This window comes from Ochotona curzoniae, unplaced genomic scaffold, assembly GCF_017591425.1.
Source record: "Ochotona curzoniae isolate NIBS_2020 unplaced genomic scaffold, NIBS_Ocur_1.0 contig_430, whole genome shotgun sequence".
NCBI lineage: Eukaryota > Metazoa > Chordata > Mammalia > Lagomorpha > Ochotonidae > Ochotona > Ochotona curzoniae.
Window position 1 is genome coordinate 28,298,035 of NW_024466219.1, and position 25,200 is coordinate 28,323,234.

At 46.5% G+C, this 25,200-nt stretch overlaps 2 protein-coding genes across 2 annotated transcripts in view; both read right to left on the minus strand.

Moving 5' to 3' along the window:
* Positions 1-280: 280 nt before the first annotated feature.
* On the minus strand, positions 281-20,500 carry HHIPL2 (HHIP like 2). The gene is made up of 9 exons (XM_040985709.1): positions 20,132-20,500; positions 16,781-17,433; positions 15,804-15,947; positions 14,592-14,923; positions 13,334-13,460; positions 11,591-11,736; positions 4,595-4,676; positions 1,452-1,534; positions 281-770 (listed from the first exon to the last, which is right to left on the minus strand). The coding sequence occupies exons 1-9, from the start codon at positions 20,441-20,443 to the stop codon at positions 499-501; spliced, it is 2,151 nt and encodes a 716-aa protein (XP_040841643.1). The 5' UTR covers positions 20,444-20,500; the 3' UTR covers positions 281-498.
* A 2,084-nt stretch (positions 20,501-22,584) lies between these two features.
* The window catches only part of TAF1A (TATA-box binding protein associated factor, RNA polymerase I subunit A), a 28,424-nt gene continuing 25,808 nt past the window's right edge, over positions 22,585-25,200 (minus strand). Inside the window, exon 11 of the mRNA XM_040985710.1 lies at positions 22,585-23,018. Within this exon, the coding sequence (XP_040841644.1) occupies positions 22,906-23,018 (113 nt within the window). The 3' untranslated portion in view covers positions 22,585-22,905. The remainder of the gene's footprint in view (positions 23,019-25,200) is intronic.

Here is a 25,200-nt window from a genome sequence, read left to right on the forward strand (position 1 = left end):
CTTGGGCAAAGGGGTACCACTTCAGACGGTACTTCCACCTTCCATGGAAGCTGTCAATGACAGGCCTCCTTTCTAGATCCAGATGAGTTAGGGTGGAAGTTACAGCTCTTAGACAAACTCCGTGAGGCAACCTTGATTTCCTAATGCCAGACAAACATCCAGAAGCTCAAAGGACAGGGGTCAGTTTGCACCAATGTTAATTTATTCCTTCAGCTCACAGGCATTTACAAGACATCCCAAGGAATTCCAGACTGGTGGACCCAGTAGCCACCCAGAGACTCTTGCAGTGGGCGACATGGCCTGTCTGCAGAAGCACTGTGTATGTGGACAAAGCCCACTTGTCACTCCATAGATGGCAAGCCTTGCCAGACAGGACAACCATGAGGCTCTTGATGGAAAGTCCTGTCCACCTGCTCCCTCCTCCACTCCAGCAGTAGCTCCCAAGTGACAAGCTGGAGCACTCTCTGCCACAGTCCCCTTGGCCAGCTTCACCAAAGTTTAAGGGAGGCTAGCCCCTGCTGGCCTCCGCTGTGCTGAAAGCCTTATCCTGCCACTGCGGGGGTACAGGCTCTTCTTCCTCAGCCCCTGGGAGGCTGGAAACCATGCTCTGGCTTTCTTCTTTCTCCCAGGCCCTCGCTGCCTTGTCTTGCTGTGTGTGGCAGAAGCCAGCTTCTTGGATGAGGCCCGGTCTGCACTGGAAGCCAAGGTGCCATTGGATGTTTTCCTGGCAGCTTTCTCTGATTGCTCCTTTAGCAAATCCAAGACCGTCTCTGGGAAACAAGCATTTGTTTGGTGAGAAATAGAATCCCTGGAAAGTAGCTAGAAAGGAAGTGCCTCCCGGGAATCCCATAAGTGCATGGAGGCTTTTACTACCTGGTCCACGTCTATGTAAACATACCGTCTTCCGGGCAAGGTCAGGGCAGAGATGCCTGACTCGGGCATGCTCCCTTTGAGCTAGCAGCATCCTCTCTGGGTACCTCCTGACTTCCTGCTCTCCCTGAGGAAGACTTCCTCACCCTCGGGGCCCTCTGCATGCCCTGGGCAACCTTCCATGGCACAACCTCAGGGCTCCATGTATGTTTGTATGGCTGCCCTACTCCAGTTCATGTTTGACTCTGGAGTGCTATGGATCAGAGACCTTGGCATTCACTGCTGCCCACACGCTCCAGTGCCTGCCATAACATTCAGTACTGAATGAGTGATACATAAATGATGAACGTTATGAATGGACAGAGAGCAGGCCCCAGGAGAAGCAGGGGTCCTTCCCACTCACTGGGAGTCACAGAAGATGTAAACAGACTGAACAAGGAGCAACCTCATTAAAACACTACCTCTTAGGGAGGAAGCTATGACACCCCACCCCACCCCCAGGATTAGACTAAAGGCACTGCGGCACCTGTCTGTGGCCCTGGCAGGCTAAGTGCTGAATCTGAGACCCAAAGACAACTCACTGGCAAGTGGCCGGAACGGAATCCGCTTACTCTTGGTTTGCACTGGCACTGGCTTGTGTTTGCACTTGCCTGGGGGTGCACGCCTGAAAAATGAAGAGAAAACAGGGTGAGGTCACAAAACTCCCAAGATTCCATCAGGAGGCAGGTCACCAGGACACACATCGACAGTCCTTACCCAGGGGCATGGAGTAGATACTAGGAAACCTGCTGTGAGCTCAGCCGAGGGGAGAAAGAGTGTGGGAGTTACATAGCACTTCAGATCCCCTGGAGATGGCAGGGGTTAGGAGCAAGGGCATAGTAACAGAACTGGGTCCTAACCCCAGTGACCGAGGCAAGGAACCCTTGTCCAGTCTTAATTTTTGCATGTATGAAATGCAAAAAGTAATAGTACCCTCTTGCAGCCACACAGTGAATATTAAATGAGAGCTGGGTGTCTGGAATGACACAAGTGACTGATTAGGAAAAAAAAAAAAAGACAGTTGGAACACGGTAACAGGTGCTCTAAAGATGACAATAATGAGGAGGAAGAGGAAGATGCGGCTGCTTTCGATGATGGTGGTGGTGGCAACTTCAAGAAATTTGTGGCACAGTCCCCTTAAATAACAGCCAGCTCCCCGCCTCGTAACCTGCTCAGTCTCAAACCGCTTGTCCCCTGGGTGGGTTGTCTGAGATAACAGGGATGCTGGTGATGGCAAGCTCTGCTGCTGGTCAGGGTAGAGCTGGCACTGCCAGCAGTCCCCACTGCCCATCTGCCTTCTCCGACTTTGAGCCTCATTCCACACCCTCGGGAAGAAATAGCTTTATTCATTTAGCAAACCCCTAGGAAATACTAGACACTATTCTAAGTGCTTCAGAAATATTAACTCATTCAGTCTTCACACCATGCCTAGGAAGTAGGTGCTGTTGTTATTCCCACTCTACAGACAGGAAAGTACGGCACACAAAGGCTAGAAAATGGGCTCGAGCTCAGTGACAAAGCCGAGATCTAAACACAGGCTCCTGAATCTGGCCTGTTGACCACTATAGTTTGCTGCCTCTTAAAGATGGGCAGGAGGAAAAGCCAGGAGAGGGGGAAAATATATCAGTCAACCAACTGCCCATCAGGATGCAGGGACTGCATGTTGGGGCAAACGCAGGCTGGTTAAGTAAACAGAGCAGGTCCAGTTCATTACGACAGAGTGTTACAGAGCCTGGGTGCTGGGATGGACTCAGCTGTACTGAATGAACAGCTGATGGACTTTGATCGACCAAGAGAAAGGCTTCCTACCTCAAGCCAGTCCTTTCACTTTCTGACTTCACTTCCTTATTCATAGACTGTGGCTGTCAGCCGTGCACGGTGGGGAATCTGTTAGCATGAGGTGAGAGCCTGCACACAGCGCTCAGCACAGCAGCTGGAACACAGCGATGACTCAGGGAACAGCAACCCCAGAGTAAGTGCAGAAAGACATCTTCCGCATAGTACAAGGCTTACCAGCTGACACTCCCACGGATGCTCTTACAAAAGGGGAGTTCTGGCACATTGGCTCAACCCACTAATTCTCCACCTACAAGAGCAGCATTCGATATGTGCACTGGTTCTAATCCCTGCTGCTCCACTTCCCTTCCAGCTCCCTGCTTGTGACCTGGAAAAGTAACAGAGAATGGCCCAAAGCCTTAGCACCCTGCACCCATGTGGGAGACCAGAGGAGGCTCCTGGCTTCAGATTGGCTCAGCTGTACTCATCGTGGCCATTTGTGGAGTGAGCCAGAGGATGGAAGGTCTTTTTCTCTGTCTTTCCTTCTCTATATATAAATCTGCCTTTCCAATAAAAATTAATTTAAAAAAAAATTTTTTAAAGAAAAAAAAAAAGATTTCAGCTAGCCACAAACCTATCAGGAAACTGCCAAAGAAGAATGACTTCACACAGGAAACTTGTTAGGGGGAAGAGCCGAATTCCTTAGGCAGGTGTTATCAGCCACCTGTGCCTGGCCCTGCTCCATCCCTGGTGCATATGTGGGATACACACGGAGGTAGACCCAGAACAGGAGACAGCCCAGTACCAAGTTCATTCCTTGACACCGTGCTCCACACTCAGCCAAGAAGATGCAGCCCAGGATCGAGGTCTGAGCCTCTTGCACAAACTTCTGACAAATGCACCAAGTAGAGGGAGGCCTTGTTGTCAGATGGAAGCTGAACTGGGCCAGAGCTGACAGCCCAGAGCTTTAATCAGTAACTTGGACCTAGTTACCTAATGTCTGCTCAACTCTAACCCAGATATGTGTAGCATAAGTCTCAGAGGGAAGTTTTGCTCTGCAGATCTAATAGCTCAATCCCAGAAAGAATTCCCTGGTTTGGGTAAGAATCCTGAAACAAATTCAGTACTCGATCCAGACTCCTCATGGTGGAAATACTGCACTACCCTCCCAGGGGCAGCCACAGTGACCACCCACTCAACAACTCACATTATGGACTTGGGCTATTCTGTTGAAGGACTGTTAGCCTCGGAGAGAGGTGAACAAGGAAGGAGAAGTTAATAGCCTGGCATCCACCAAGTGCCTGGATACTATGGCTGAGTTCCAGAGAGGCGAGGTAGAGAGGCTTGAGATAACCCCGCCCAGGAGAGAGAGCATCAGTATTCACTCAGCTGCTCACAGATGGACACCTGCTGTCAGATGAGCCCAGACAGACATTTCCAGAAGCTCATGTGTTTTTTTAGGAGCCACAGATTGAGACTGGCTATTCTGAGTCTCTAGATCTTTATTTCCAACAGCTGCAAGACCATTTCCCAAATCTTCCCTACTTCTTGTAAGTACATTGTTTTGCATGTTTATTTAAACCACTTTATGTCTATCTTGGCAGGGGTATAGAACCCCCAGGCTATAGACCTGGAAAATAATTTCTTTTGGCCCTGCCAACACCATTTCAAGTATGACTCGAAATTTAGTAAATCCATAGTACACTAGTTTTTAAGTTGATCATTTTGAGTGACCCATGAATGATATTAGAAACACCCAAATGGGTCTTGACAGACAAAAGATGTCCCACCTCGAAAAGCTTGCTTCCTCAAACATTTTGGAGATGCTCTCGGGGGCAGAGGATGTGACTGCCATCAAGGTAAGGGCGGGCAAAAATGCACCTGAGCTGAAGAGGACACCACAACTCACCTGGAGGGATCAATAAACTTGTAAATAGATCCGTAGGCTGCATAGGCACTTGGATATGAGGTGGCCAGGAAGTACAGCTCCCCTAAGGAAACAGGAGGAAGCACACAGTTACCACACATCAGCTCAGCTGAGCAGAGCTGCACACAAAGAAAGCCACCAAGAGGAGACTGCAGCCCTTGAATGCAGCAAGGCCCTGTTCAGGGCCCTGGATCCCTGGTTCACAGCCAGGCCTTCACTCCCCTGCAAGGGAGTAGGGATGAGCAGTCATTAACAAAGCCCCGAAGACCAGCTCAGAGTGTAGCCTAGCAGTGGTAACTGTATGTGAACTAAAAATCCCAAATCACCTCTTTGCTCTTGGAAGCTTTGCCTCTGCAAGCACCTCTTTCCTTCCCCAATTTGTTTGTTTGTTTGTTTGTTTTTAAGATTTCGTTGTTTACTGAGTGATGGAGAGACAGACAGGAAGCTCCCCCATCCACTGGTTCACTCCCCAACTAACCACAATGGCCAGAGTTCAGTCAATCAGAAGCCAGGATCCAGGAGCTTCCTCTGGGTCTCCCATGCGGGTGCAGAGTCCCAAGGCTTTGGGCCATCCTTGACTGCTTTCCTAGCCACAAGCAGGGAGCTGGAAGGAAAGTGGAACAGCAGGGACACAAACAGGTGCCCACATGGGATCGCAGGCATGCAAGCAAGAACTTTAGCTACTAGGTACTGCACCAGGCCCACCTTACCTAACTTTTTCACATGATGAGGATTCTCCAGGAGCCCTCTGGAGCCCACAGTGAGTAGGCCCCTTCCTTAGGCGCTTGATTCCACCAGCCCCACCTGAGGGCCATTTTCCCTAAGCCTCACTCTCATTTTCCCTCTTCCTTCCCCATTTCTTGACACCCTCCCCACACCCCAGCCTGCCTGCTACTTCCTTCATGCCCCAAAAAGGCATCTGTATCCATGTTCTCCCATGTGCAGCCAGTTTCTTGCTATGCTTTAACGTTTGGACTGTGGAAATGTGGCTCCTTTCTCACAGTGGTTCCGCTTTGCTTCTTACTCTGTATGACAGCCAGGCTAGCATAGAGCTAAGAGCCCAACTTCAGGACTATCAAGGTTTCAGGAAATTTATAGTTGAGGCCCTGTATAATAGCCTAGTGGCTAACGGCCGCACGTTTCATATGCCGGGATCCCATATGGGTGCCAGTTCGTATCCCAGCTACTGCACTTCCTTTCCAGTTCCCTGTTGTAGCCTGGGAAAGCAGTCAAGGATGGTCCAATGACTTGGGACCCACCCATGTGGGAGACCCAGAGGAGGCTCCTGGCTCCAGATCTGCTCATCTCTGGCCATTGCGGCCACTTGGGGAGTGAATCAGCAGATAGAAGATATTTTTCTCCATCTCTCCTCTCTGTAAATCTGACTTTCCAATAAAAATAAATAAATCTTAAAAAAAAATTTTTTTTTGTAGTTGAGTTCTGGTAACACCACTGCATTATCTTGGTTGCCCTCTTAATCTACATAACCCTTGGATATTTAAAGATTTATATATTTCTATTTATGTATATAATCATAAGAGAAATATTCACTTTAAACTACAGGTGTATTGCTTTATTCATGTGCTTCAACTGGAACTCTGTATAGACAGTCTCCTGGGGGCCTTTGTCTACTAATCCAACTCACGGAAAACTTAACCTTCCTGCTGCCTTCAGGGAAGGCAGGAGAACAAGGTAGACTGGAATGGCTTCAAAGACCTATCTTCCCATCAAAGACACTTCCATGTGAAATAGCAAAACGCCTTTCCAAAAGACCAGTAATGAGCTTTGGAGGTCTGTGCACTTAACAAATTTCACTAGACAGATTTATTTATTTTTATTGAAAAGACAGATCATATTTACAGAGAGGAAACACAGAGAGAAAGATCTTCCATCCGCTGTTTCATTCTCCCAAATGGACACAACAGCTGGTGCTAAGCTGATCCAAAGCCAGGAACCAGGAGTATCTTTAGGGTCTCCCACATGTGTGCAGAGTCCCTGGGATTTGGGCTATCCTCTGCTACTTTTTCAAGTCATAGTAGGGAGACGGATGAGAAATGAGGCATCCAGGACATGAACTGGTGCCCATATGGGATCCTGGCACTTGCAAAGGGAGGATTTAGTCCTTGAGCCATCACACCAGGCCCAACCCTCAGATATTTATTTATTTATTTATTGGTAAAATGGGATCACAACATCTCAAACAATTCTCAGATACTCAGAAGGATCCTATAATCCTGGTTCCTGCTGGTGGTTTGGCTTACAACACTGCTATTGGCTTGGTGCCATGGTGCAATTACATTAAATTAAATCCACTGGCTGTTGCCTTACATTCTCTTCCATGCTGGTTTGGAAGAAAATATCTGTTAAACAGCAAGTCCGAAAGACCTAGAGCTTCTTACACAGGGCTGGAGAATGTCAACAACAGCTTTCCTTGAATGTGCAGAGAATGGTGGCCAGTGCTTGCCTTGGGCACACCGTAAGGTGGCATGGACTTCTCAGAGCCCTTTGCGTGGGGTGACAGCCGCCAAAAGAGCTGTTGGTTCGTGGACAGATGAGCTACACTTGTAATCTTCCCTTATGAAGGGGCCTCAGGAATTAAAACACTACCATGGGCCAGCGGTTCAGGTCAGGCCGCTCCAATTCTGATCCAACTCCCTGCTTGTGGCCTGAGAAAGCAGCAGAGAATGGCTCAAGTCATTTGGCCCCTGCACCTCTGTAGGAGACCCAGAAGCTCCAGGCTCCTGGCTTCAGATTAGCTCCACTTGAGCCACTGCTGCCACTTGGAGAGAATCAGTGGGTGGAAGATATCTCTCTCTCCTTTCTGTATAAGTCCGTCTTTCAAATGAAAAGAATTAAAAAAAAAAAAAAAGCCACCTGCCCTGCCTAATTGGAAACACCACTCACCAATCTACTAACACCATCTACTATTAGATGCCTAAGGTGTCCACCAAGTACCCTTGCGTACATGGGTCACTCTCAAACAAGGGCTTCTCCAAACCACACGAAGGTCTTCCTGGTCTCAGGGAAGAACTGAAAGCACAGTATTGAAGCATGTTCCCCAGAACTGATGTTGTGCAAATTGTACCCATTTAAAATCCCACCCATGGTATTGTTAGGGGGAGATCATACTGTAGATAAATTTTGCCTGTGGTGCCCAGCTAATATTCTCCCCCTACCCCTTTAAGGCAGAGTTACAGAGAGGAGGAGGAAGATTTTCCATCTGCTGATTTATTCTTCAAATGGCCACAATGGCTGGGGTTGGGTCAAGCCACAGTCAAGAACCTAAAACTCCATCTGGGTCTTCCACAAGTGTACCAGGGCCCCAAATACTTGGAGCCATTTTCTGTTTCTTTTCTCAGGTCATTAGCAGAGAGCTGGATCAGACTCTCTGATCCAGTTGGAGCAGCCGAGACTCCAACTGGTACCCATTAGGGATGCTGGCTTCCTAAGTGGAGGCCACTTAGGAATGCGATGCACCAGGCCCCATGCTCATGTTCTTAGTGTATACATTTTAGGAGGACATGAGGAACACAGGGCATACAATGTGAATTGACTGCAAGCAGCATCACTTTGGCCAGCCCTCAACATGCCTCAGTGATTGACATTGCACAATCCTGACAGTTGGGCAGTCCCACATCTGCCATTCACTCAGGGATTCTTTATTCATACCAGCTGTGAAACTTAACACAGGAAGTAAGAATTTTCCTCAACTGAAAAGTGATAGAAAAAAAAAAACGAAATAATGCTCAAATCTAAAAATGTCTCTAAGTGGAAAAGACTATGCTAAAGAGCAAAAAGTATGCATGTGTTTGTGCAAAAAACCCACGCAGTTTCCCAAGAAACAAACTTGCCTTGGGAACAGTCACTGGCTTTAGGGCTGCCAGTGGCTTGGGCAGTGTTTGACTTAGGAGCACCGTGGCCAGCCCATGTCTTAAAATTGGGCCAAGAACACTGAGGTTTTCACGGTGAATGTGTTTTTGCAGCTGCCTGTTTTCTCCTGTAACACATCTGCAGGCACAACAAACCAACCCACCAAAGCTGGGGGCCCTGTGGTCTGTCCTTGAAGGTGACCCCAGTGTTCCTGGGCAATCCTGCCTCCTGGGGGCAGGGCAGGGCAGTGGGGAGAAGCCCACCGTCATCCCCTTTCCAGCCTGTGCTCGCTGTACTTTTCTCTATGCCTGAACTTTCCATCAAAATGCATGTTGACTTCTGTTAGAAATGCTTGAATTTTCCAGAATGCCATCTGATTCTACAGAATGTTCACATCAAATTCTCTTTATAGGTTAGCTGAGAAGAAAGGGTCCCGAGCTGCCTCATCTCTTCCTGACCTGCCCAGGGACAGATCTACCATTAAGCCTGCCCACAGCTCAGAGCTAAAGGAACCCAAACACCTACAGAGACTCCAGGTCTGGCAAGGACCTGAGAGGCCATTTTATCCTCATTTCTTACCTTTAAGCATGGCCATATCCACTGGCAAATACCGGGCTTATTTAAAATGTGAAAATGTTACATTTCAAAATGAAACCTAGTCAAGATGAAGTTAAAAAAAAAAACTACAGGTTGGGCATATGCCACGGTGATTACAATGTTACAATGTCACTTGAGCTGCCCATGCTTCATATCAGATGGCCTGCTGGAGTCCCAGCTCCTCAGCTTCTGGTCTAGCTTCCTGCTGACAGACACTCTAGAAGCAGCAGATGATGGTTCAGGTACTGCCTCCCTGCCACCAGGTGGGAGACCGAGATCCACTTCTGGGCTCCCGGCTGAGGGTAGGCCCATTCCTGGCTGTTGCAAACATCTTGGGGTGAACAAACAGAAGAAAGATCTCTCTCCACTACCACCACTCCATTTAAATAAAATTAAAACAAATAACATTTTAAAGTCAGTTCTCTGTAAAGTATTTGGAATTTTTTTTTTAAAAGAATTATTTGATTTCAAGGTCAGAGTAACAGAAAAAGAGACAGCAAGAGATTGTCACTCTGCTGGTTTAAGCCCTGGTCTAAAGCCAGGAGCCAGGAGCTTCTTCTGAGTCTCCCATGCGGCTGCAGGAACCCAAGGCCTTGGGCCATCCTCCACTGCTTTCACATTTGCATTAGCAGGGAGCTGGATTGGAGGTGGAAAAGGCAAGACTAAAACCTGTGTCCCTATGGGAAGCCATCATTGCAGGAGGAAATTATCTTGCTATGCCACCAAGCCAGCCCCATATTTAAAAAGCTTTGTAGAGCTGAGCCTCTATCTCTCACCTATGCACATGTGCTTTTCTTTGCCAATACCCTTAGTATACGCCTAGTCTGCCTACTGAGCAAACTCCCACCTAGTGTACTCTTACATTTCTCACAAAATAAATACTTTGAGAGAACATTTGGGTAATTAAGATGCCCCTTGGGGCTGGTATTATGGCTCCTGCCCGAATCTCCAGCATTCCATATGGGTATTTTTTGTGTACTAGCCACTCCACTTCCAATCTGCTAATGGCCTGGGAAGAGCAGTGGAAGGTGACCCAAAAGTTTAGGCACTTGCACCAAGTGGATGAGACCTGGATGAAGCGCCTGGCTTTGACGCAGCCTGGCCTGACACTGGCCATTGCAGTCATCTGGAGAATGAACCTGCAGAGAGAAGGGTGCTCTTTCCCCCCACCCTCATTCTCTCTCCATGTGCATGTGCATGTGTTTCTCCCTCTCTCCAGAATCCTAACTTTCAAAATAAAACATACACCTTAAAAGGAAAAACAGAGAGATGCTACTTGGCACACTTACCAGAGTTCTGGGTTCTAATTCCAACTGCTCTGCTTCTAGTCCAGTTTCCGTTAGCAATTAGCACAGCCAGGGAGGCAGCATGTGTTGGCTGAAAGTCTGGACTGGGTTCCCAACTCTGGCTTGTGGCTGGCCCGGAATGGCTTTTGTGCACATTTAGGGAATGAACCAACTGACGGAAGATTGAGATCTTTCTCTCTCTTTCCCCTCCCCATTCCTGACAAAACTAAATAAATCATGTGTGTGAGTTTATTTATTTTTTTATTATAATTATTTTCACTTTTCTCTTGCTCACAGATGCTTCACAGAGTCAGGAAAGAGCCCAGCCCCACCAGCTAGTTTATCCTGAGCCATGTCCTTCCCACCTGAGCAGACTCCAACAGGATCCTCACACTCTGCTCACCTTGGCACTGTGCCCTTTTTCTGTAACTGTAATTAGAACACATGAGGGACCAGAGCCGAGCCTCCTCAGAGGCTCAGACAGAGAAGTGGACAGCACAGTCAGGTGCACATGGAGGATATGGCAGTCTATTAGAACCTGCAGAGGATACGTGGCACTGCAACAGAAGACAGAACCAATCAATCAACTACCCCAGCCAATGTTGGCAGTGAAAAACTAGGCAAACGGAGACTCTAAGGTGGACTACGTCAATTAGTGGATTCTGCAGCAACTTCATCGTGCTTGGAATGGCAGGATTGGTAGCAATTCATAACTGTTGAACTATCAAAACCACTTGAGCAAGACCACATCGGGGACTTGGGATGGGTGGAAGACTGGGTGGGGCTTCTCCCTTCACTTTCCTCTAGCCCTTGATCCTTTGTGCCGTAATTAACCATGTAAAGATTGTCAAAAATAAAGAAAAAAATTAAAAAGAACACATCAAGGAAGGAAGGGCTCGTGAACCTCCTTCGTTATTAAAAGAATAAACAGGTGACAGCATAGATCTTGACAATCCCTGGCCATGAGGTGTGTGGCTCAACCCAGAGTGGAGGTAGACATATTCAGTCCATTTCCACGTTGCTGGAATGAGCAGACTGAGGGCAATGCAGGAGAGCTGCAATGCCCAAGAGATGTGGAGAATGTAAAGTGATCAGAAGGAATCCAGTCCATGCTACAAGACGACTAGAAGGCGCTGATCATGGGAGAAGCAGGGGTCGCCGTGTAAGCACAGCAATAGCAAGAAATGCTCACGGAAGCTGGCCAAGCCGACTTCATGTTTGTTACCTGCTTCATCTTCGGCAAAGGAGATGATGAACTTGCTGTAGGTGTTGATCAGCCCTGGGAAGGCACAGGTCACAGTGCTGCCTGAGCAAATGTCCCGCTTCTTCCACTTCTTGCTTTTCCTATCTTCCTGCAAAGCCATAAGTCGACTACATGAAAAATAAAACCTTATATTTTAGGAATCCGTATTGCCACTCTGTAGGAAACTTTTTCATCTAGAATCTCTGAATCCTCAAGTTCAATAACTGGGTCTCCCATAAAGAGATGAATAACTAATGGTCCCCCCAAAAGCAAGGCTGCTCTACATGGGGAAGTGTGTAATTTAATATTATAAAACAAGTGTTTTGTTTTATTTTGTTTTGTTTTGTTTTTGTCTTGACTAAAGTCCTCGCCTTGCACACGCTGGGATCCCATATGGGCACCAGTTCTAATCCCAACAGGATCACTTCCCATCCAGTTCCCTGCTTGTGGCCTGGGAAGGCAGTCAAGGACAGCACAGAACCTTGGGACCCTGCACCAGCGTGCGAGACCTGGAAGAAGCTCCTGGTTCCTGGCTTAAGACTGGCTCAGCTCTGGCCATTGTGGCCACTTGGAGAGTTAATCAATGTAGAGAAGATCTTCCTCTCTGTCTCTCCTCTTCTATGTATATCTGCCTTCCCAATAAAAAATAAAATCTTTTAAAAAACACACAGTTTGGTGCCCTGTGAAATTCATATCGCTGTAAGACTTCTTTTTCTGAGTTCTGTGACCTGTGGCTAGTTGTCTAGTATATGTAAGGGGCAGTTTCCTCATCTGTAAAATGGTAACTGTTGTGAAAGTTAAAACAACCAATCATGTAATTAAGGCCTCACCACTATTTCTGATAAGGGCTCACAATCCACTAGCTGTTACTATTACATTGACGTAATAGCAAGTAGTTGCCTCACAGCACACTTTTTATTCCACTCTATTATACAGAAGCTAAAAACAATAAACCAATAAAAAATACCAATCTGAGAAAATAAAAGGTATCTATTGTCTCAGATCAATGCTCATTCACATGTAAGACCCAACAGAATATTTTTTTAAATAGCTACTAAAACCAGCGAGGAGTTAGCAAGGCTGCCAGATATAAGATCAATATGCAAAAAAAAAAAAAATCCTGTAGGATAAAGAATCATAAATTGAAATTTAACAAAATACCATTTATATATAGTATCAACATATAGATTACAAGACCCGGCCCTAAAAACTACAAACATTATAGCAATTTACTGACAACATCCCAAAACTCAGTATCCATCACTAGAGAATAGGTAAATAAATTATAATGCCCTCATACAACTGAACAGTGCCAAGCCATCAAGAAGAAAAACTACTGATACATGTTCACAGCAAGGATGAATCTCACAGACAACTCTCACAGACAGCAGTACCATCACTATGATTCCATCCATATAGGAAGTTCCAGAAGCAGAACTAACGTATCGTGAGGGTGGTTCTCTCTGGCTGTTCTATGTGCAGGGACACATGAAGGGAATGAAAGAATGAGAGAGAGAGAGAGAGAAAGGTGGCTTTGACAAGTTAATAGACAAGGAATCTTCAAGGATGACAGATAAGCTCTGCATTATGACATGATTAGTGGTGAGACATTCATAAAACTTTATCCCACCGTGCTCTTAAGAGCTTGTAGTCCATCATATGTAAGTGACACCCAATAAAAAGATGCAAATAACAAAGGGAGAGGATATATTGGTCCTTCCTTACCCACTCATGAAGTCCCCAAAGATGTAGAGACCGTTAAGATTTGGAGATTCACATCCGCGGTAGACATAGCCTCCTGTGACTGACTTGCCCACAGCGTGGCCATAGGCATAGATGGGCAGAACATCATCTGTCCAGGAGCAAGGCAAAGGTGTCAAGGGCACTTTAAGGAGGAAGAAAGGGGCTTTGAAATGCAGTTGATTGGCTCAGTGAGGAATACTTTATCTCTTTAGTCATCAGGGCAGATTGGCAAGTGAATTAGTCATTCTTCCCAATAGACCAATCACATTATGATCTGTTACTGAAGTTAAAGATTCTCACATATCTAGATTTCCCCCCAAAGTTTATAGGGCAGATAATCAGGTTTAAGGAGATGGAAAGTATTGTGAGGCTCTATACAACTGCTTGGTAACTTAGAGGGCAGACACAACTCAGCAAGGCTGATGGAGTCAGAATATTTGGCTCTTAAGCCAGGCAGAGTTTCAAAAGGACAGTATGATTGTTGATTATAGGCACTGCACTCACAGATGACTGAATGGAAATCATTTCAGGGGGCTGTCCCAACGGGGAAATAAATAAGCTGCCAATTTTGTTCTGCCAGTTGTTCTCAAAATCATGTAACTTCTTTACACCATAAATTCTTATGTCAAGGCCATTTTCCCAGTCCACTCAAGATTTTGATTCATTAGATCTAAGTAAAGTCTAAGAAAATACATTTTTAAAAAAATATAAAAGGAAACAATATGGAAAAAAATAATTGTCTTACCCACTTTCCTGTAGCCCTTGAAACTTTTTGCCCTAATTAACCATGTAAAGATTGTCAAATATAATTAAAAATAAATAAAAATACATAAACTTAGCTTTCTTTTCTAGTCAATAGTCAGACAACACTCCACTTCACCAAACAGAATAAATATTCCTATGGCCCAAGCAAAGATCATTATTTTTACAGACAGAGAAGGGCTTCAAGAACACAAACGCAGAAACAACAAACATATTGGTCATTTAAAAGCTAATTTCCCTGTAAGGAGGGACAGGGAGACCAAACAATAGACAAATAATTGATTGGTCAACGTCAGGAATCTACTTTTCAGCAAATATTGCCAAGCATCTCTGGTGCCAGCAGTTGGAGGACCACTCAGAGACCTGCTGTCCCAAAGGACACAAACAAGGCACCATTCAAACCACTAAAGGTATTCCTCCCTCCACATCCAACCCATCCATGTCATTCATGAACTCACCCAGAGAACCCCTTACTTACTCAGTGAGGTATTGAAGCAAAGCTTTTTGTCATAACATTCAAAGCCTTCTTTGGCCCTCCAGCCATAGTTTCCTCCTTTAACAATGAGGTCAATTTCTTCAAACTTGTTCTGGCCCACATCCCCACAGAATATCCGGCCTCGGCCCTGGCGTGTGATGGGGTCCCCTCGGTCTACAGCACAGCGCCACATGTTTCGGACCCCATAGGCATAGACGGCGGGGTGAGCTCCCAGCTCAGAAACAAATGGATTGTCCAAGGGGATTCGGTACTGCCTGCCACCAGAGCCTGCCCCATTCACGTCGATCCTTAACACTTTTCCCAGCAGTGAACTTCTGAAAGACAGAAGGCCAAGAGGCAAGCACAGGTGAATAAGAGCATTAGAGCAGACCACTTGACAGGCCTGACTGATCATTAACACTGGCAGGAGCCACTTGGGGAGACATGACTTGCATCATTCTTTTAAATGTATACAAGAGATTAAGATTTGCCCATTTAGGGGCCAGAACAGCATAGCAAGTTATCCACGTACTTGTGATGCCAGCATCCCATATGGGCACCAGTTTAAGATCCAACTGATCCACTTCCAATCCAGCTCGCTGCTAACACACCTGGGAAAGCACCAGAAAATGGACCAAGTGCTTAGGCCCTTGGACTCCCATAGGAGACTCAGAAAAATCTGCTGGCTACTGGCTTCAGCCTGGCACAGTTGCAGTCATTTGGAAAGCAACCCAGCAGATGGAAGATTTGTCTCTTCCTCTCTCTGTGTAACTGTAACTTTCAAATAAATAAATCAGTCTTTAGAGAAAGACATTTGCCCAATTTTGGCTTCTGAAGAACTGCCAAGCAAGCACCCAAATTATTTCTTATTAATTTCTCTTGGGTCTCCGACACCAAGCTTAGTGCCTGGAACACAGTGCTCAATACTGTGGAGTTTAACTCAGTTGGATGATCGGCATGGTAGATAATGTCCTGCTAACACGCATTTGAAATTCTGGCTCCTTCCCTACATAGCACCCTGAGAGTGACAGTACATGTGCAGAGTATTAACTACTGAAATACACAAGGTCTGGAATCTGTAGGCCAGAAAACCAAACATCTCCCACCCACCTCAGTGAATGGGAAGATAGCTTATGGCAAGTGATTTGGGTTTGCCTCCATCCTAGCGAGAGTGCTGTCTCAGGGATTCACTCCAAGGGCCTGCCCGCAGCTTACTTGTTCTGAGCATTTCCAAACTTGCCAAAGGGGTCCCCGGCCTGCCCTCCATCCCCAGTGAATATATACATATAGCCATCCAAGCCAAAAAGAAGTTGTCCACCGTTGTGATTGGAGGCTGGTTCTTCTATCTCCAAGATGATCCTAGATGTGACGAAGAAATTATACATTAGGGTTTGACCCAGGCTGAATATAGCCCCATCATCTCGTAATACCCAGAAGTGACAACAGGACCTGCCAAGGCAAACAAAACTCCCCACAGAGTTTCCGTGAAGCAGGTAACTGTGGCACTCTGAGATGCCCCATGCTCCCTGGTGTGACTCCTTCATGGGCCATTTTTCTTCCATACTGTGACCTCACAAGCTGCAGCCCAACCATGACATCAATTGTCCCTTTCTAAGGCTTGTCCCGACTCTCTGCTGCACCAGGACTCCTGATCTCTTCATCAGGACCTACTCTACCTGTTCAAGCTCTTTCCAGATATAATATGTAAAGACAAGGCAGAAAGGAGAAGGAAAACAGGCAGAGGCGTAGAGCAGAAAGAACGTTTGAGTTTGAGGTCAACTTTGAGTCTTCATCTGACCATGGCCTTGTGCTGCAGTTTGCTGTGGGGATGGGAAGTCATGTTCTGGGATAGAATGGCCATGAACTGATCAGAGGCTGTTATTCTATTTGATGTACTGAGACTATCTGTGACAATTTCCCAAAACCCTAACGTCACTGACAGTTGCTTGTCCTCCATAAAAGCAAACAAGTGTGACCCTCATTAGGTGAGGGGATGACTATGCCGCCACAAAGACAAGTGACTCGAGTGACTCGTGGGCTGTCTGATTTCTAACCAACAATGGCTCCTTTTTCAACTTCCTCATCAAATGCTCTCAACCCAATAGGGCTCCCTCTTATCATCTCCAAGGACTGACTTGCCACTATGTTGGGCACACCTGACAGCGCTACAAACCCTCACCCATGGATCTCACCTCTCAGATTTGGGGTCAGCTTTGTTGGGATCAGCCCGAGAAACCTTCATCTCACTAATCCGGATCTTTTCAACCTTCCTTCTGCCCAGAAAGGAATAATAAATATAGAACTTGCGGTTGCGACGGAATTGAGGATGAAAGGCCAAACCCAAGAAGCCTCTTTCATCTCCGATCCACGGAGTGGTCAGCACAGCGCTCTTGAGGTCCAGGAAGGGTTGCTCCAGGCGGCTGCCATCAGGGAGGTAGACCCACACCACGCCCACTTGCTCGGCCACAAAGAAGCGATGTGAGCCGTCCCCTGCATGGACCATGGCAACAGGGTTCCTCAGCCCGTTGGCCACCTCAGCAAGGCAGAGCTGCAGGCAGCCTTCATGGTCCTCAGCCACCACACCCAGCCTGCGGTTGAGCTGGTCATTCCTCAGGACATTGGGGAAGCAATAGTCCTTGTCAGGAAGGTTGAGGAGGTGGCAGAAGCGGGCACTGTCCTTGTCCTGGGCGTCCTGGAGGTCACGGTCATTGGTCAGCAGGGAGATGGCGGAGTGGCAGTTAGAGTGGAATGCAAAGCAGTAATCAGAGCAGAGGCCCGGAAGGTTCCGGAGGGGCGTCTGCGGGTTCTCGGCATCATATAGGTGAGCGGCATAGGGCGAGCACTCCTGGAAAGGAAAGGAAGCTGGTGTGGGTTTGAACAAGTGAACATGGGAAACGTCAGGGCGCTGAGGGGATTGAGACCTGTTACCGGTAAGTCACTTCTCTGTGACCCAAGTTTTCTGCAGTTAATGATTTAGAAAGGCAGAAAAGAATATGAATCAACCTCTCACTCTGCCCTAAACTGTAGCCTTTTTAGCTTAGTTCTTGACATGCAAGTTCTATCAAAGAATGGATAGATTTATAAGAAGACAGAACCAAATATTACCATCTTTCCCTTTCTTGCAAATGTCAAAGTAGTGAGATTTGATTTCCTTATCTAATTCTGAAGTAATTGAAGTAATTTGGTAGAGACTGCACGTTTGTCGAATCTGGAGGTTGGAGATGCAGTGCTAGTGCTTTCAGAGGCTGTGCCTTTCCAGGTTGGAAATATAATGAAATATAATGAAGATGATCAAAATGGACATTCAGACTGTCACTCCCAGAGATTCAGTGTCTAAGTCATCTCTTTACGTGTTCATTAGAAATACTTAATAGTTTAACATGTGCAAAGCATCAGCCACACTTTCTGTGTGCACTGCAGCCCGCGGGCGCTGCTCTGTCTCACTGCCCCTGACTGTGAGCTGCTGAGCAAGCTTCTACTCAGCTCACTCAGCAGACGTCTCTATTTCTGGGTGAGGAACCTCAGTCCAGGAAGCGTCTCCATTAGGTGATTCAACAATTGAGTCTCCTCTGCACATGGCTGGTGAAACTACTCTTGCTAGAGCTCAGAAAATCACTCAGCAAATGGACCAGTCCTGCTATTCTGTGTCATGACCAAAATGCCACAACTTGGAGTCCAAGCATCTAGACTTGTGTCCCAGGACTACATGACCTCGGACAAGTCATTTACAATGCCGGATTCCTCGTGAGCAACACAGAAGTCATTATCACTGCCTGTACAGTCTTCCCTGGGAGCACACTGCATGTGCAGGGGAGGACTTGTCGATGTTCTTTTAAAGATTTTTAAAATTTTATCTGAAAGGCAAATTTTTACAGAGAGAAGAAACAGAAAAAGTCTTCCATCCACTAGTTCACTCCCTAAATGGCCACAATGACCAGAGCTGAACTATTCCAAAGCCCAGGCTCCCATGTAGGTGCAGAGTCCCAAGGCCTTGAGTCAACCTCTGTTGCTTTCCCAGGCCATAGCAGAGAACTGGGTTAGAAGTGGAGCATCTGGAACACAAATCGACATTCTTGTGGGATGCTGGCACTGCAGGGCAGGGGATTAGCCTATTGTACCACTGTGCCGACCCCCATCCTTGTATATCTTTAACAAATGGACACAGCGACGCATATTTGGCTGATATTTTTCTAGTGCCTCAAATCCCTAAAACAAAAAATACATATATTTTTTAAAGATTTATTTACTTTTACTGCAAAGTCTGATATATAGAGAGGAGGGGAGACAGAGAGGAAGATCTTCCGTACATTAATTCACTCTCCAAGTGAACACAACGGCCAATGCTGTGTCGATCTGAAGCCAGGAGCCTCTTCCAAGTCTCCCACAAGGATGCAAGGTCCCAAGGCTTTGGGCCATCCCCAACTGCTTTCCCAGGCCAAAAGCAGGGAGCTGGATGGGAAGCAGAGCTGCCAGGGTTAGAACCGGAGCCCACATGGGAACTCAGCATGTTCAAGGCAAGGACTTTAGCTGCTAGGCCACCGCACCAGGCCCCCCAATTTTTTAAATCTCAGAAGTAAATGGTATGAATGCTGTTCACAAAAGTCCTGCTGCTGCCCACGTGGTTATCCCAGGGTTAATTCTCCAGGAAGCTACTGAGGGCTGGACATTAAGGGGAAAGTGTATTGCCCAGGGCTGCACTACCTAGGTGGCTGGCTTTGGGCCCAGCCTGGCTGGGATTTCTCCTCTACACTCTGGGAAGCTTGGTACTTGGTGTCCCTGGCAGGGGTGTGGTGGTGACCAGCATGCTCCAGCTAAGTGGCAGCAAGAAGCATGAAGAGACAAGTGGTGGGTGGCGAGGCAGTTGCTGGGATGCGCCCAGGGGTGGTCTCGGGTCGGCCTGGACTTTGTCTCCTCCCTAGAGCGACCCTCCCCGGCATGACCTCCTGCACCAGCTCGAGGTCAGCCTCTGCCCTTGCACTGCTAAACACTGCACAGTCTGCAGCCCTCGGTGTTCAGGCGAGGCCTCCCAGGGATGTGGATTTTGGCTGTGGGAGAGCCCGAAAAAACAGAAACTCTGAGTCACCGCCACGGTGCTGCTTGAAGTTCTGTGACGCTGGGCAGGCAGGACCCCAAGGAAGAGGCTCCAGCCCCAGCTGCGGCCCACAACACTCCAGAATCACCTGGGGCGGGGAAGATTGGATCTCGGCAGACACTCCCCCCATCTTGCACTCTACTGCAGTACAGGCTACAGGTGGGAGTTGAACCTAGCCCTTTCAGCACTGAAAGGAGGACTCCCCCTCTTCCTCAGAAGAACCCCACAGGAAGAACCTGAAGTGCCTGTGGAAGCCTAACTCAGCATCCTCTCCCTTCAGTGGAGCCTGCAGCTCCAAGGTGAAGTACCTGGCTGGTGAGCCCCATGAAGGCTGGGTCCCCTCTCCCCAATACTCTCCCTCTGCAACCCAGCACCTCAAGTCCCAAAGGGCTGGCAGGTACCCTGCCCAGGGCTCCCTCTCCATTCCTTCAGGGCTGTGCCCAGGGCCTACCTGGCACAGGATGTCTTTAATGTAACCTCCACATAGCTCGTGGCCCCTCAGATCGAAGTAGTCCATGATGTCCTGGTATCGGGCTGCAACGCGGCGGTCCTTGTGCTGGTCACAGCAGCCGAAGGACCCATAGTCGGAGCAGAACTCAAGGCGCCGGGATGGCCGGAAAGGGGGCCCATAATCCAGGCACTGGGGGTGTCCCTGCAGCAAGGCCACCTGGCTCAAAAAGATCACAAGGCAGAGGCCACAGGACAGCCAGGGGGGTCTACTCCCGGGACCACCCTTCAGACCAGAATTAGACCTCCTGGGCATTTTAGCCCCGGGAACACTCTGACTACTGTTTGCTCAGGTGGTTTCCCTGCTTTGCCCAGTTCCCTCCCTCTCTTCCTCCCCTGTCTTCTCTTCCTTCCTGCCCCCTGCCCCGCCCCATCCCCAAGTTCAAGGAAGGTGGATTCTGAGCAATGTCCCTTCAGAGAGCAGTAGCAGGCATCCCTACCTGCCCCACTCCACCTAGGCATAATGCTGGCACAAGCTGAGACGCTGGGAGCACATGGCTACTTAGCCTAAAGGTGCAAAAGTGTCTGTGGCAGAGGCGCAATGAATTCCTGCCAAGCAGCGGGTGGGGAGGCCAGGAAAGTCACACGTTTTATTACTTCACACACTGAGCAGCCCAGTCCCTGTGATTAGACTACGTGTTACAGAACCTCAGGGACACAGATGCAGGGCTGGGAAGATGGAAGCAGCAACCGGCAAGGAGAGGACAGTGAACAAGAATGACGGTGTCTTGGTTCACACTGCCAGAACAAAACACCTCACCGGGTAACTGACGGCAAGTGGAAATATATGTGTCATGGTCCTGGAGCCTGGGGAGTTCAAGATCTGAACAACAGCAGGTTCCTCACTGCTGGTGCCTGCTGCTGCTGCGTGCTCGCAGGGCAGGAAGGGGCAGAGGCTGTCTTCCTATGGTGGAAGAGGGGGAAAGAACAAACCACTTCCTCCAGCCCTTTGGTTGGGGCCTAATCCCGCTGATTAAGGAGGAGCTCTTGAAGTGCCTGGCCCCTCCACCTAATACACTGCTAGTTACTTTCACCACACAGGCTTGGGGAAATAGAACCAGATCAGAGCAGGAATGTGGCCAGGGGAAAACCAAGAGTCAACAAGGATGGTTGTCTGGGAAATCTGGGTCGTTTCTGTGCAATGTCTCCCCGCTCTAGGGGCCCTCACCTCACTCAGGGTTGAGATCCACATTACCGTCTAGGAATAAGCTTTACTTTGTACAAGTGCCTTATATATAACAGGCCTATCATGCACATTTCTTGAAGAGGATGAACACTGGAGTCCCCAATTCACACAGTCCCACAACATCGGAGGGGCCGCAGGCAGGAAGAGAGCTATGGGGACATGGGCTTACCTGCACTCACTCTCCTTTTGCTATCTCCATGGTCCCAGCCCTCCCTGCTAAAGTTTCTGAGATACAGATGAAACACACGCTGCTTCTTGTTCAGAGGCACACCCCTGGGGATGCCCTATGGGCTCCCCAGTTCCCAGCACAAACAGCCTTGGCCAGAAGGTCCTCAAGAGAGAAACCTGAGTCTCCATCTTACAGGCTCACACTCACAATGCCCTGGGTTACAAAAGCCCCAAAGAGCATTCAAACTACAAACTGCTGAAGCCTGGCTTTCCAATTTGTCATGCTCAGAATCATACCTAGTTGGGTGCTGTTTACAACATAAAATATGGCATCTGTGATTCATGGTGACGGTGCTGTTTCCACTGTGCTGTTTGCTTAAAGGTCAGATAACGTCACACTCTGGAAGCTTTGGATAGGAGGAGCAACACTTGGGCTCCTGTCAGTCAGGAAACTCAAGGTCACCCTGGTCTTCTTGGAAATGGGAAGTAACCATCAGGCCACGCAAGAATGGGCACATTCTCTCCTTCCACACACATTTATGACTCAATTTTCCTTCTGTCACAAAACAACAATACAGGTCCCCATAGTGTTGAAAGAATCAACACCCTGAGAGCCTGAGAGTAGGCTTATTAAAATAGGTGACATTTCAGACAGTACTGCCCAATACTTGTGATAATAATTACGCCATAACTGATTGTACAAGAGCTGTTCAGTGTCAGTTCAGAATCTAGACTATGTGCAAAGTATTATGCTGCAAGAGAAATACTAGCAGACGACATGCTCTGAGAAGTATCAAGACAGGAGGAGGGGTCCTTCTATACTCATCATTTCTTTCCAAAATTCCAACAGAACTTATCCCCAAAATATTTCCTCGTGGAGCTAAGTCCAATACAGATCAATAAGAATCTAAAGAAAGAATATTGTCCGTAACTGCTGGTTGCTCTGCTGTTCTGTCCTGCGTTGCTGTCCATTGTGTCCCTATGTGTTAATAAAGCTAATCATTTTATTTAAAAAAAAAAAAAAGAATATCAATTCAAGTGACAGCACCACAGGGTATATTTTATTACAGTTTCAGAGGAAGATCTGCACATGGTAACTGCTGTAGTATTGTACTCTCTAATTAAACAAATGTTTTTCACTTTAAAAACTATTTCTTAATAAATGTTAGTGTTACAAACAAGAAAATACATATTTTCAAGGAGCAGACAGTGAAACTCTTTCTTTAGCAATAATTGAAAACAAAAGAAAATACAAAAAATATACAAAAATAAATTTTTTGTAGTTGTTAAGACAACAAATAAATATAAGCATTAACCAATGAAATACTACTTGGTAGCTACTGTAAAATAACTAAATGTTATTATCAGTGTCCTGGATTTACAATACTGTATTTTTTCACTGATTTCTTCATGCGCTTAATTTTCTTCCTTAACATCTGATGATCTTGTTTTGAGATGTATCGAAAATACCTACAACCTAGAGGAAAAAAAGTTTTAATACTCATTATCAAATTTTATATTTCTACATTTAAAATTTTTTCCTTCATTTCTAGCATACTAATGATAATGAAAACAGATTTACATTACTATGCCAATATACCCTAAGCATTTTCAAAATGTCATTAACGACTGAAATGTGAAACTTTAAAGATGTTAGTGATCTCCTAAATTAAAGTGCATACTTTAGCTTATCTGCTACTCTCTGAAACCCTAGTCACAGAAGTATGCATGTTATATATTGTAAATACTCATATATTACATAAACCTTCTTCAAAAGCAAGCTACTATAATTCCCTTCCCAATGTCAGCTTGTAAATCAGACACAGGAGGGACATCTACAACAATTTAAAAAAATTTTAAAAAAGCTATCTTTTAAAATTTTTGTGTTCAGGACTGGAAAAAACACCACAGGTGGGAAAGTGTCACACATTTTCTGCTTCTTCAGCCATCTGGTGACTGTAATGGCGACAAAGGGGCTTAGCACTTACGAGAACCACTACCAGCTCCTCATAGTCATACTGCAAACAGAACCGTCTATCAAATAATGAGAAATAAAATAAAACTTCTGTAAGAAAACCGTAGGGCTGGCATTGTGACAGTGCTGGCATCCCATATGGCACTGATTCACATCCCGGCTGCTCCACTTCTGACCGAGTTCCCTGCTAATGACCCGAGAAAAGCAGCCAATGGTGACCCCACGTGCTTGGACCCCTAATATCCACGTGAGAGACCCGGAAGATGCTCCTGGCTCCTGGCTTCAGCCTGACCCAGCCCCAGCTATTGTAGGCAGCCAGGGAGTGAGAGAGAATGGAAGAGCTCTCTGTTCTCCCTCTCTGTAACTCTTTCTGGAAATTCATTTTCATTACATTCTTGGCTTACTTCTAGGAAATTGCTAGGACTTACTATACCTTTAGGAACCATTTTATTAACCTAGAAAGCAGTATGCCAGCATTTCTAATACCTTAATAGCTGGATGCAAAGGTGTTTGGGTATTCCTAAAATAATTTCTGTTTCTGCTTTTAACTAGCTCTAACCTAGAAAGAGCTTCACTTCCACTCTAGTAAAAAAGAAAAGCCTGAGAAACAATGAAATTTTAATTTGTTTTAGGTCCCCTAGAGAGTTAAGCACAGCCTACCAAGAAGCCAAAATTCCAAGGATCCAAGGACTCTCCAAAGAGAATCAGGCCTGGCTTGCTTTTAGCAGAGCAGGGAGAAGCAGGCACAAAGAAATGGCAGACCACAATTACGATCTGAATTCACTGAAGGAATGCTGGCAACCAGAACCAAGCAGAAAACTCCCACTGTAGGGTAGGCCCACTTTCAGGCCTGGTGACACCTGACAGTCAGGAAACACTACAGAATGTGTAAGACACTTGGATGTTATGTTCATTGAACGGTTACAACAATCCTGGAAGCAAACGAGAACAGGTGTCCCAATACCCACTTCACTGACAAGTTTCCCGAAGGGTGTCTGTCTGACGTAAGACAGGTGAAGAACTGGAAAGCGAATCCGAGTCTTTGGACACTGTGTAGACACTAACATCTCCAGCTACCTATGTTAGACAATTCTGTACTTAGGTCCAAGTTACACTTTAGTTCCTTTTCATCAGTGTATCAGATAGCAAATTTAAAATTTCCCAATTTATTAACCTCTTTCTTCTATGAAATTGGCACTTTTTCTGATCCCAGGAACTATCCCGATGACTATGGACACCTATCGCATAGCACTGTTACTGGGATGACACTGGCACAGTGCTATGCGGGCAGGGGCTCTCACACAAAACGGCCACTGAGAACACTAATTCCAAAATAAAACACACCCCAAGATGAGCCAAATCTCTTCAAGATACATGTATGAAAATAACTGAATAACTGTCTTGCAGCTATTAAAACACCAAAAATACAATCAGTAACTCTGCTGAAATACTCCTCCAAAACAGATGGCTTTCTAGTAGAGTTCTTTATCTGGTTTAGTCCTTTTCTTTCTGAACACATTTTGTACTTCCAGATCAGATTTTAGTTCCTGGCTATTTTTTTATATTTCAGTGACACAAAGAGGTCATAGTTTTATCAGACAAAATGCACCATAAAGAAAAGATCAAATTCTTTTGAGAGGACCTGCAATAAGTTCAAGAAGGTATTCTTCCTCTGAAGGAGAGA

What these genes read in the sequence shown, in the direction of transcription:
- HHIPL2 (XM_040985709.1), bottom strand. Translation starts at nt 20,443, where the DNA reads ATGCCCAGGAGGTCTAATTCTGGTCTGAAGGGTGGTCCCGGGAGTAGA. An exon ending in TTAAAGACATCCTGTGCCAG is followed by an intron (nt 17,434 to 20,131) that starts GTAGGCCCTGGG and finishes TTTCCTTTCCAG; the next exon opens with GAGTGCTCGCCCTATGCCGC. An exon ending in AAGTTTATTGATCCCTCCAG is followed by an intron (nt 1,535 to 4,594) that starts GTGAGTTGTGGT and finishes TTCATTTTTCAG; the next exon opens with GCGTGCACCCCCAGGCAAGT.